This window comes from Oncorhynchus keta, chromosome 14 (genome assembly GCF_023373465.1).
Source record: "Oncorhynchus keta strain PuntledgeMale-10-30-2019 chromosome 14, Oket_V2, whole genome shotgun sequence".
Classification (NCBI taxonomy): Eukaryota; Metazoa; Chordata; class Actinopteri; order Salmoniformes; family Salmonidae; genus Oncorhynchus; species Oncorhynchus keta.
In genome coordinates this window covers 52,415,549-52,429,145 of record NC_068434.1, presented here as the reverse complement: position 1 = coordinate 52,429,145, position 13,597 = coordinate 52,415,549, and the positions used below count along the sequence as shown (strand labels likewise).

The following is a 13,597-nucleotide window of genomic DNA, read 5'->3' as shown; positions in this document are numbered from 1 at the left end:
AATAGTCACAGTGGAAACAACATCCCCTATACACTTCCTGATGAACTCAGTCACCGTGTCTGTGTATACATCAATATTATCATCTGAGGATAACCGGAACATATCCCAGTCTGCTTGATCAAAACAATCTTGAACCATGGATTCCAATTGCTCAGACCAGCGTTGAATAGATCTTAGCACAGGTACTTCCTGTTTGAGTTTCTGCCTATAGGAAGGGAGGAGCAAAATGGAGTCATGATCTGTTTTGCCGAAGGGAGGGCGGAGGAGGGTCTTGTAGACATCCCAGAAGAGAGAATAGCAGTGGCCGTGTGTTTTCCCAGCGCGAGTACTACAGTCAATGTATTGATAGAACTTCGGTAGCGTTTTTCTCAAAAGTGCTTTGTTAAAATCCCCAGCTACAATAACTGTAGCCTCAGCATATGTGGTTTGCAGTTTGCATAAAGTCCAGTGTAGTTCCTTGAGGTCCGTCATGGTATCGGCTTGGGGGGGAATATAAACAGCTGTGACTATAACAAGAAAATTATCCTGGGAGGTAATACGGTCGGCATTTGATTGTGAGTTATTCTAGGTTGGGTGAACAAAATGACTTGAGTTTCTGTACGTTATCTCAATCACATCATGAGTGGTTAATCATGAAACATACGCCACCGCTCTTATGCTTCCCAGAGAGTTCTTTATTCCTGTCTGCGTGATGTACTGAGAACCCAGCTGGCTGTATGGATGGGGACAGTATATCCAGAGAGAGCCATGATTCTGTGAAACAGAGTATGTTACAGTCCCTGATGTCTCTTTGGAATGAGATCTTCGCCCTGAGCTTGTCTACTTTATTGTCTAGAGACTGAACATTAGCAAGTAATATACTCAGAAGTGGTGGATGGTGTGCCTGCCTCCTGAGTCGGACTAGAATGCTACTCCGAATACCTCTTCTCTGCCGGTGGATTCTTGGAGGAGCCTCTAGGATATGTCCAATTGCCCTGGGGGGTTGGAACAAAGGATCCAATTCGGGAATGTCGTATTCCTGGTCGTGGTGCTGGTGAGTTACCAACGATCTGATATCCAAAACCAATTTCCAGCTGTATGTAATAACACAAAAAACGTTCTGGGATAATAGTGTAAGAAATAACACACAAACGAAACAAAATATTGCAAAGTTGCTAAGGAGCTAGAAGCAGAGCTGCCATGTCTGCGGGCTCCATCTTGGTGTTTTGAAGTTTAGATGTTACTGTAACTATACATTTCTTCTTATGTAATCATATACAGTGTGCATGTTCAAGATAGCATGCAAAGGTTGTGTCAGGTTTGTGGATATCTTCACAATTGCTGTAATAATCTGTGAGTAATCTCAAACAGAATTGACCTTGCACCATGTACTTTTAATGTCACATCAACTGCAATCCAGGTGATTTGGTTATAAATAAACAAAATATCTGACATTGTCTTCCCATTTGAACTTTGCTGTGCTTTTATATGGTTGAAAGCGCAGTGATAGACATTTGGTGACAACTAAACCAAAAATCTAACATTGTTTTTCCATTGGAATTTGGTTGTACTTTTAGATGGTTAAAAGCACAGTGATAACGAGTGGCATGTATTCATGGATGCCAAGGGAACCCAGGCCTCCCCCCAAAATGACCATGAAAAAAACATACAATTATTTAGCTTTCCTCTCTCTGTGTTTCATAATTTTCCTTCAATTCGCAAGTGACTGAATGTATCTCACCGGAGAAAACAACAGAACCCCTCTCGTCTCTGTATGTGTAGGCCATCTATCTGATGCTGTCTATTCCAAAACAGTATGACATTGTTGCCGCCCGAAGCATTGAATGCAAGGGAATCCAGTGAGCATATTGGCCTCCCTTGACAAATTGTTTATTTAAAGAATAGCCAATCAGCGTTGAGCTAAACTGAGTGAGCTCAACTGTAAATGGTCCTGGCGCACCAAAATAAAGTGTTACGGGAAGACAGTTTGGACTTGGCCTCACTCCTATCAAATCGCATTGAGAGCATGCGTCATTGACAGAAATAACTTAAATTGTTTCATCTCGTGTTTTTGTCTTCCGGTGGCAAGCTAGCTAAAATTGTCCCTTTCCTAAATTAGCCATGGATGGAGATATGGATTTGGACTTGATTTTACTTAATTTTACTTAATTCTCCATACTGGCCAATGATTATAATAGCGATTCTGATCCAACCAGTAATTCATACATTGTGCCCCTGGCCGGAGAGAATGGGAGTTCAATATGTAGCTAGATGTAGAAGGCTAATGATAACTAACTAACGTTGTCCATGAAAGGAAGTTAGGCTAGCGAGCAAGCATTTTAGCCTGGTAGCCTAAGACAACAAAAAATAAAAGTGTGTATTGTATGATAGAGTGATAGACCATGGCGTCAACATGAAAGAGAGCAGGATGGCATTGGCATTTCTCTGCAAGTAGGGTGAGTCAACATGGTTTTTCTACTTGTACGAACATGCACGCACACACGCACAGAAATCAGATACATGGACAGCCACATCATATTTTGCTTACTTTGACTGAACTAAATCGTTTTTGGTATCTTTTAGTTGTCACTGTATTACACTAAAGGTGATTTGATAATGTTGAAGTTGATGGTGCTGGAATAGTGGAGGCAGCTCCTGTTTTCTTTGCGACTTGCGGTAACTCTCCGTGGTTCTAAATCAATAGTTGTTAAGTGGTACGAAAATGTCGGAAACATTAACTTGCTTGACCATTCTGTAGGTCATGTAACTGTTTGTTCCATGTAATATGCTTTGTGGACTTCAATGAACAGAGGTGTGGTTGAATTTATTCTGTCACTGTGTCTACTTATTGTCTCGACCTTTAGGCTTACAGTTGAAGTTGGACGTTTACATACACCATAGCCAAATATATTTAAACTCAGTTTTTCACAATTCCTGACATTTAATCCTAGTAGAAATTCCCTGTCTTAGGTCAGGTAGGATAAACACTTTATTTTAAGAATGTGAAATGTCAGAATAATAGTAGAGAGAATGATTTATTTCAGCTTTTATTTATTTCATCACATTCCCAGTGGGTCAGAAGTTTACATGCACTCAATTAGTATTTGGTAGCATTACCTTTAAATTGTTTAACTTAGGTCAAACGTTTCAGGTAGCCTTCCACAAGCGTCACACAATAAGTTGGGTGAATTTTGGCCTATTCCTCCTGATAAAGCTGGTGTAACTGAGTCAGGTTTGTAGGCCTCCGTGGTCGCACACACTTTATTCAGTTCTGCCAACAAATCTTCTATAGGCATGAGGTCAGGGCTTTGTGATGACCACTCCAACAACTTGACTTTGTTGTCCTTAAGCCATAACTTTGGAAGTTTGCTTGGGGTCTTGGTCCATTTGGAAGACCCATTTGTGATCAAGCTTTAACTTCCTGACTGATGTCTTGAGATGTTGTTTCACTATATCCACATAATTTACCTGCCTCATGAAGCCATCTATTTTGTGAAGTGCACCAGTCCCTCCTGTAGCAAAGCACTCCCACAACATGATGCTGGCACCCCCGTGCTTCACAGTTGGGGATGGTGTTCTTCGGCTTGCAAGCATCCCTCTTTTTCCTCCAAACATAACGATGGTCATTCTGGCCAAACAGTTCTATTTTTGTTTCATCAGACCAGAGGACATTTCTCCAAAAAGTACGATCTTTGTCCCCATGTACAGTTGCAAACCATAGTCTGGCTTTTTTATGGCGGTTTTGGAGCAGTGGTTGCTGAGCAGCCTTTCAGGTTATATCGATATAGGACTCATTTTACTGTGGATATAGATACTTTTGTACCTGTTTCCTCCAGCATCTTCACTCTGCTGTTGTTCTGAGATTGATTTGCAGTTTTCGCACCAAAGTACGTTCATCTCTAGAAGACAGAACGCGTCTCCTTCCTGAGCGGTATGACTGCTGCATGGTCCCATGGTGTTTATACTTGCGTGCTATTGTTTGTACAGATGAACGTGGTACCTTCAGGCATTTGAAAATTGCTCCCAAGGTTGAACCAGATTTGTGGAGGTCTACAATTTTTTGTAGATTTCTTTTGATTTTCTCATGATGTCAAGCAAAGAGTCACTGAGTTTGAAGGTAGGCCTTAAAATACATCCACAGGTACACCTCCATTTGATTCAAATTAAGTCAATTAGCCTATCAGAAGCTTCTAAAGCCATGACATAATTTTCTTGAATTTTCCAAGCTGTTTAAAGGCACAGTCAACTTAGTGTATGTATACTTCTGACCCACTGGAATTGTGATACAGTGTGATACAATCTATAGTTTGTTAACAAGACCTTTGTGGAGTGGTTAAAAAACAAGTTATAATGACTCCAACCTAAGTGTATGTAAACTTCTGACTTGAACTGTAGGTTGTAATCATATCAACATCAACATCTCAACCAAATATTACCCAATTATATCCACGTTGAAATTATGTGGTGTGCCCAGTGGGCTGGCTTTTCTCTTCCCAGCACTGGATGGGTTTTGACTGATAGCCCTTCTGAATTTGAGCACCTAGTGCGACAAGAAGTTTCCCCCATCTCTCCCGCTAATTGGGCAACTTTAAAAAATGTTTTTGTTGTCTGAGTGAGGGAAATGCGGCAAATTAAGTGGACTATGTATTTTGCTAAACACCCTTGAGTCCAAATGTGCGCTTCACATTTCCATATCATAAAACTCAAGTTCGCCACGGCACACACACCTGAATGCAATCATGACTCTTTTCTATGCGCACCAAAATTATTATCTGTTTCCCTGAATTGCTTTGTGTAAGCTTAACACTGTAATATCGTATTTTATAACTTAGCTAGGCATGTTGGCAATAGAACAAGCTTTCAAATGATTCCCAACTGACCCAGATTGCGATTTATAATGGCCAGTTTTTGGATTGTGTAAACAACAACAGTAATTGTGTGATGGTGGGGATGCCGGGTTGTGTTCCAAACAAAAAAACTACAAGCGTGCTTGCTCTATATACTCAACGGCACAGCTAGGAGTGTTCAAAAGGCACCTTATAGTTGAAGACTCTTCTTTGAGTCATAAAAGTGCATTAAAAGGACTTAGGAACTGTGCACACTTTGGAGAGGTGTTTGGCCACTTGGCGACACTAGTTAGTCCTCTCACTCAAACCTTTGTAATTTTTTGTCTTTCCAGGAATATTCTTATCATGTATCCAGATTATTTTCAGATTTCGCTGTCAACAAACGCGGTGAAAAGTACAATAAATGTAAAATGCACATAAATTCAACAGTGTAATGTTTGGATTCATCATTGTGTCAGGTGAATTGTCTCCACCTTTTGGTCTAATAATTTTCCCATTATCTCCAAACTTTTCCCTTTCAATGGCTACCATGGTTATGCAAATGCTTTTATATTTCTATTCTGAAAGAAACATTTCAATTCAGACCTGTCCCTATAGGCCAATTCCCGCGAGTGTAAAGGGTTAAATGGCGTTCTAACTTTTTACACACTTATGTCACTACATATATATTCCCAGTCTGTGTTTTGTCAATATGAATTCATTGTTAATGTTCTGTTCTACTGTACTCTCTCCCTTCTAAATAGGATGGCGGCCAAGCTTCAAATATTTCAATAAGTGGGTCTCGCTGGCTGGAGCCGTGCTTTGTTGTGCTGTCATGTTTGTTGTAAACTGGTGGGCCGCCCTTATGACCAATATCATTGTCTTGGCTCTCTATGTATATGTCAGCTATAAGAAACCAGGTAAATGGTCCTCTTCTCACATAGTATTTGTATGTAATCTGGGACAGAAAATTATGGCCAATATTTTCTCTTTGCTGTAAGAACACTGTGTCTTTATCATACACACATATTATAATACTACATGTATTTTCACTATATTCTAGTGTTGATGTCGGCTGTTGTTACACTTCTGTTCAATATTCGTCTCTAATCTATTGTTTTATTTTTTCTTCATTCTTTTTTCATTTTTTATTTTATTCCCACACAGATGTTAACTGGGGCTCCTCCACTCAAGCCTTGATCTATAACCATGCCCTGACACACTGCCTCCTTCTCACTGGTGTAGAGGACCACGTCAAAAACTTCAGGTAGCACAGCAGCAGGTCCTTTTAGAGGAGCATCAGCGTAACTGTTACACATCATACTGCACACTACTAAAAAAATACCCACGTACTATGGAATGAACCCTGCACCTTGACGTTGTGTACTTCAGCAACAACATTCAATGTTCAACATCAGGGCCCATTTATACCAAGTGTCTCAGAGCAAGAGTACTGATCTAGGATCAGGTCACCCTGTCCATTCATTATCATCTAAAATGCAAATTCGGGATCTTAAATTACTCTTTACCATTATCTTAAATTACTCTTTTATTTCAGTCTTTATCAATTTAAACAAAAACTATACATTGTACAATGTTCCACAATATATGTGAAAGTGTATATGTTGGTATTGTGCTTCCAATGAGTGGTATTATACAGTGGACGGTTAGAGGTGTTATGGTGCGTGCATAACCAAGCGGTAACTAATTTACCACATTTGGGAAAAATACACCTGAATGGCCCTACACAACTGGTAATTATGAGTTAAATCAGACATGAATCCCATTGTGACGGGGGAGTGGAAGCTTGTTGTGTGCAATTGAATGCAAGATTCACAAAAGAAAATTAACATTTAACGTGTAGAATTTTTGTAGTCCTTTAAATTAGGATGTGTCATGTACAATACAAATGCATTCTGACTAAATATATTGTAGCGGTGGCAACCTATTAGAAGTATTGGGGGCGTGGCTTGTTGGGAGTGTAGTGCTTTTTGGCCTCCAACGAGACCGATTTTCAAGACAGTAAAAAGAAAGCTAGAGATAATATTTTCGCCCTGCAGAAATCTAATTAGTATCGTAAAAAAAAGTCACCATAAAAAGTTTTTGTTGCATTTGTCGCACTTCTGCATCTGCGGTGAAAGGTGACACAGCTAGAGTGGTGTTGTCAGACCTTGAGACATCCCAAAAATCGGTCTTCTCACAAATTTCTCACAAACACGATGGTGTTCTTTGTTTTGCTCTACGACACCCACAAGCATCTTGGGACTCGTCTGAAGTCAGTACAGACGATCTGCAAACTTCTGTCTGTAGTGTCCGAACAGTTTGGGCTACACACTAATATGTGCAAAGGTCAGAATCTCACGGACAAGTACATGTCGGTTGTTTTGCTCTAGGATGCCTACAGGCCTCACAAGACTCATCTGAAGGTACCCCGGTACCAGTTTTAAAAAATGAATGGAAGTACATGTATTAGGAGACTGTTTAGTGCTAAAAATAAGGGGTTAAATACATGTAAAAAATATATGTATATATCATGTTTCCAGATCTTCTTATATCTCTCAGCAGGGAAGTCACTAGAGATTCATGGATAGGGGGCTAAGCCTCTTTTAGGGGGGTCTGGGCTTACTCTCACTTATACAGCTCGCATGTTGATCTCTGCATGGCACAGAAGCCTCTCTTTCTGCATGACCCTTTAAGATATCATGAATAAAATGTATTTATGCCTAACAAAAGTAAAACATATGCTGTCATATTCTGTACAAATTTAACTGAAAGCTTAATATCTACATGCTTTTTTTATCACTAACCTCTCAGCCCTGTCAGCCTCCAGCTTCTTTCCCTCATTCTTGTCTGCTGTGTTTTGACATGTATCGTTACTAAACTCATATTTACAATAACTCAAGGCTTAATATGTGATGATCAGTTTCAGTTTGGATTTGTTTGTTTGAACTGGTAAAATCTTCATTTCTCACCGGATTGGCCTTCGACAGAGCTGCTGGCACTGCATCTCTCAAAGAATATCCGTATATCCATCTAACGTTAGTCGTTAGCTAGCCTACAGTTGAGAAATTGAGGATAATACAATGACATTGTGATCAACACTATGTCACCTTTTCTACACATGACCCACTGATAATTGTTTTGCAATGGCCTACTGAATGAAAGCAATTGAGTATGAAAAGATATGTGCATGATGTTACGTCATCTGTCTCATTTATAGCCTGGCACAGATAGCAAAACTATGTTAAATACAATGTTAATTAGATATCATCGCCACATGACTTATGTCGAATTTTAAAGACACCGTAAACATTAACGTTAGCTATCTCGCATCGTCTATTACACTGTAACTTACAGGCAGCCTCACTAAATCTGTAAACATAGGCACCCTCATAGTTATCATCCTGACCAACTTGCCCTCTAAATACACCTCTGCTGTCTTCAACCAGGATCTCAGCGATCACTGCCCCATAGTGTAACGGTTTTCTTGACTTGAAGGAGAGGCGGACCAAAATGCAGCGTGGTTTCTATTCATGGTTCTTTAATAAAGACTCTACACATGAACAAACTAACAAAACAAGAAACGTGAAAACCCAAAACAGCCCTATCTGGTGCAAACACAGAGACAGGAACAATCACCCACAAACACACAGTGAAACCCAGGCTACCTAAGTATGATTCTCAATCAGAGACAAGTAATGACACCTGCCTCTGATTGAGAACCATACTAGGCCGAAACATAGAAATACACAAATCATAGAAAAACAAACATAGACTGCCCACCCCAACTCACACCCTGACCATACTAAATAATGACAAAACAAAGGAAATAAAGGTCAGAACGTGACACATAGCCTGCGTCCGAAATGGGTCCGTGGTCAAACGACCACCCCTCATCACTGTCAAACCCTCCCTAAAACATTTCAGCTATCAGGCCTTTCTAATCAACCTGATCCGGATATTGACCTCATCCCATCTGTAGAGGATGCCTGGTTGTTCTTTAAAAGTGCTTTCCTGACCAGCTTAAATAAGCATGTCACATTCAAAAAACATCCTGTGGCGTACTGCATCAGCATCAATTAGCCCCCGCGATATGCAACTTTTCAGGGAAGTCAGGAACTAATATACACAGTCAGGAAAACAAAGGCTAGCTTTTTCAAACAAAAATTTGCATCCTGTAGCACTAATCCCCAAAAGTTTTGGAACACTGTAAAGTCCATGGAGAATAAGAGCACCTCCTCCCAGCTGCCCACAGCACTGAGGCTAGGAAACACTGTCACCGCTGATAAATCTACGATAATCGAGAATTTCAATAAGCTACGGCTGGCCATGCTTTCCACCTGGCTACCCCTACCCTGGTCAAGAGCTCTGCACCCCCCGCAGCAACTTGCCCAAGTCCCCCTCTCCCCCCGCTTCTCCTTTACCCAAATCCAGATAGCTGATGTTCTGAAAGAGCTGCAAAATCAGTTGGGCTAGACCCTCTCTTTCTAAAATTATCTGCCGCAGTTATTGCAACCCCTATTACTAGCCTGTTCAATCTCTCTTTCGTATCGTCTGAGATCCCTAAATATATGCCATTTAGCAGACGCTTTTATCCAAAGCGACTTACAGTCATGTGTGCATACATTCTACGTATGGGTGGTCCCGGGAATCGAACCCACTACCCTGGCATTACAAGCGCCATGCTCTACCAACTGTGCTACAGAAGGACCACCTAAAGATTGGAAAGCTGCCCATCTTCAAAGGGGGAGACACTCTAGACCCAAACTGTTACAGACCTATATCCATCCTGCCCTGTCTTTCTAAAGTCTTCGAAAGCCAAGTTAACAAACCGATTACCGACCACTTTGAATCCCACCATACCTTCTCCGCTATGCAATCTGGTTTCCGAGCTGGTCATGGGTGCACCTCAGCCACACTCAAGGTCCTAAACGATATCATAACCACCATCGATAAAAGACAGTACCTTGCAGCCGTCTTCATCGACCTCGCCAAGGCTTTCAACTCTGTCAATCACCACATTCTTATCGGCAGACTAAATAATCTTGGTTTCTCAAATGACTGCCTTGACTGGTTCACCAACTATTTCTGAGATAGAGTTCAGTGTGTGAAATCAGAGTGCCTGTTGTCCTGACCTCTGGCAGTCTCTATGGGGGTGACACAGGGTTCAATTCTCGGGCCGAATCTTTTCTCTGTATATATCAATGATGTCGCTCTTGCTGCTGGTGATTCTCTGATCAACCTCCACACAGACGACACCATTCTGTGTACTTCTGGCCCTTCTTTGGACACTGTGTTAACAACCCTCCAGACGAGCTTCAATGGCATACAACACTCCTTCTGTGGCCTACAACTGCTCTTAAATGCAAGTAAAACCAAATGCATGCTCTTCAACCGATCGCTGCCCGCACCCACCCGCCCAACTAGCATCACTACTCTGCACGGTTCTGACTTAGAATATGTGGACAACTACAACTACCTAGGTGTCTGGATAGACTGTAAACACTCCTTCCAGACTCACATTAAGCATCTCCAATCCCAAATTAAATCTAGAATCGGCTTCCTATTTCGCAACAAAGCCTCCTTCACTCATGCTGCCAAACATACCCTCGTAAAACTGATTATCCTACCGATCCTTGACTTCGGCAATGTCATTTATAGAATCGCCTCCAACACTCTACTCAGGAAATTAGATGTAGTCTATCACAGTGCCATTCGTTTCACCAAACCCCCATATACTACCCACCACTGCGACCTCTATGCTCTCGTTGGCTGGCCTTTGCTACATATTTGTCACCAAACCCACTGGCTCCAGGTCATCTATAAGTCTTTGCTAGGTAAAGCCCCGCCTTATCTCAGCTCACTGGTCACCATAGCAACACCCATCCGTAGCACACGCTCCAGCAGGTATATTTCACTGGTCATCCCCAAAGTCAACACCTCATTTGGCCACCTTTCCTTTCAGTTCTCTGCTGCCAATGACTGGAACGAATTGCAAAAATCACTCAAGCTGGAGACATATCACATCTCCCTCATTAAATTTAAGCATCAGCTGTCAGAGCAGATTACCGATCACTGTACCTGCATACAGCCCATCTGTAAATAGCCCACCCAACTACCTCATCCCCATATTGTTATTATTATTTTGCTCTTTTGCACCCCAGTATCTCTACTTGCACATCATCATCTGCACAGCTATCACTCCAGTGTTAATGCTAAATTGTAATTATTTCCACTATGGCCTATTTATTGCCTTACCTCCCTAATCTTACTGTATATAGATTTTTCTATTGTGTTATTGACTGTACATTTGTTTATCCCATGTGTAAATTTGTGTTGTTGTTTTTGTTGCACTGCTTTGCTTTATCTTGGCCATGTCGCTGTTGTAAATGAGAACTTGTTCTCAACAGGCCCACCTGGTAAAATAAAGGTGAAATAAAAATAAAAAATAAAACGTATTGGTTAACAAAGCTTTGATTATGACCAAAGTCTATAGTAGTGAATACTCTCTCTCTCTCTCTCTCTGTTCTAACTTACCACACATTCACATCGTAGCCTATCTGCATGAATTCGTTGTGTCAGAGCCTTTCCAAAATGTTAGCTACAGGTAGGTCTAACTATCACAAGCGTGTGCAGCAGCCTCTGCAGCAACAGCCTCCCCCAGGTCCTAGTGCCCCCCTGATAGAAAGTTTAAGATGTGATGGAACGGTTGTCAGAAAAATAAAATCACAGAGAAAATATATTGACTGATATATTGATTTATTTAGGTGGGCTAATGAACAGTTCTAGAAACATCCCTGTCTCACTTCAGAACAAATTTCCTTTAGATTTTTTGCGGGGACTGTTGTAGTGAATTTGTTATTCAGTGCTTTTGTATGGACTAATAGCAGTAAGGCCCACAATTGTTTTTCATCAAACAATTTTTTTAAATGTTTTTTTTATTCTTCAATCAGTCTTAAAATTCCAAATCAAAGAGCTAAATGATCCTTGTTATGACCTTCTTAAAACAGTTCCATATAGCTTAGTAGACAGGGCTTAGACTTTAGGTGGTTTTAATGTGTCATGTTGCGTTCTGTAATTTAAAGGTTAAGTTTGTACACTGCGCCTACTAATGTTTCATTGCATTTTGTTACAATATGATTTGGCACATTTTGTATATTTGCCATACATTTTAATTTTTAAAAAATGTACAAATAATTTTTAAGTGCCTGTTGGAATATATTTCACAAAACATTTCCAAATAAATTGTTTTAATATATTTACCTAATATATATGTAAAAAAACAAAATCTAAAATACATTCATGCATTTCAGAATGTATTTTTAAAAGCATTTTCTGATCCATTTAACAGATATTGTGATTTCAATTTTACACACATACGCATATATAGATTTTACTGTAAGTACAATACTTAATATCTGTTGGAATGTATTCAAATCTAATAAATACATTTTTAAAATAATACATTATTTGGCCAATTTAAAAATGTCACATGTATCCTGAAAAACGTAAATCGATTATTATTATTCTTTTTTCATATGGGATAGACCCCAGTGTCTGGTGATGACTGGATACCCCAATGCCCGGCCTGCTTTACTCCATCTGGTAAACGCATTCACTAAGAACGTAGGCCTTATGGTGTGTGGCCACGTCCGCACGGTACGTATCATTACAAGCCTAGCCGCTAAGCCTTATCAACTACAAAGCATCTCTGTACATACACAGTATACATCTTACATATAGTTTACAGCTTACTTGTATTTTTAGGAGTAACAGCTTAGATTGTTTCATTATCCTAAGGTGTCCCGTCGGCCAAACTTCAAGGAGATGTCTCTTGATCATGCCCGCTACCAGCGCTGGCTGCTGAAGAATCGCATCAAGGCCTTCTACACCCCTGTGTTTGCTGAAGACCTGAGACATGGAGCTCAGTACCTTTTACAGGTGATTGTTCTGCAGTGCACTGCTATAATATGTGGTATATCCTCAGTATGGTGTCTGCCTAGCCTGGTCCCAGATATGTTTATGCTATCATGTTAAGTCTTTTTCATGACCAGGAGTGGAAAGGAGTGGTCTTGTCTATCATGATCTTTTTCAATGTGCCAAACACCATCTAACCTTATTTTTTTTTTTAAATGTATTTAACCAGGCAAGTCAGTTAAGAACAAATTCTTATTTACAATGACGGCCTAGGAACAGTGGGTTAATCTGCCTTGTTCAGGGGTAGAACGACAGATTTTTACCTTGTCAGCTCAGGGATTTGATCTTGCAACCTTTCAGTTACTGGTCCAATGCTCTAACCACTAGGCTATCTGCCGCATAAAATAGGTAGTTATGACTACACTTTGTGCATGTTGTTCAAGGGACTTTTATTGAAAGAGTCAGATAATGGCCTTCCAATATTAATATGTTGATGTAAACATTTTTCATCTTCAAGGCCACAGGTTTGGGGCGTTTGAAGCCCAACACACTTGTGATGGGCTTTAAGAACAACTGGAGTGATGGCGAGATGAAAGATGTGGAAATGTATATCAACATCATCCAGTAAGTGTATCTAGTTTGACTGACTACATGGTTTGCTCTAGGGTGAAGTTTCCCCTAGGTACAGATCTAGGATCAGCTTCCCCTTCCCAATCCTGACCTTAACCATTAGACGGAAAAATGCTAAACCCAAGATCAGCATATAGAGGCAATTTCACCCTACATCACATGCTTTCCTGAGGAAATCATGATTGAAATCACTTTGGCCATCTATTCTTATACTATATTCCCTCTTCAGTGTTAGTAACATGCTG

The 13,597-nt window shown here is 40.4% G+C and overlaps 1 protein-coding gene across 1 annotated transcript in view; it reads left to right on the top strand.

Annotated features, from left to right (window-relative positions):
- LOC118393615 (solute carrier family 12 member 2) overlaps positions 1-13,597 on the top strand; it is a 42,366-nt gene that overhangs the window by 23,148 nt on the left and 5,621 nt on the right. Inside the window, exons 14-18 of the mRNA XM_035786451.1 lie at positions 5,570-5,725; positions 5,973-6,072; positions 12,353-12,464; positions 12,606-12,746; positions 13,240-13,346. Of these exons, the coding sequence (XP_035642344.1) occupies positions 5,570-5,725; positions 5,973-6,072; positions 12,353-12,464; positions 12,606-12,746; positions 13,240-13,346 (616 nt within the window). The remainder of the gene's footprint in view (positions 1-5,569; positions 5,726-5,972; positions 6,073-12,352; positions 12,465-12,605; positions 12,747-13,239; positions 13,347-13,597) is intronic.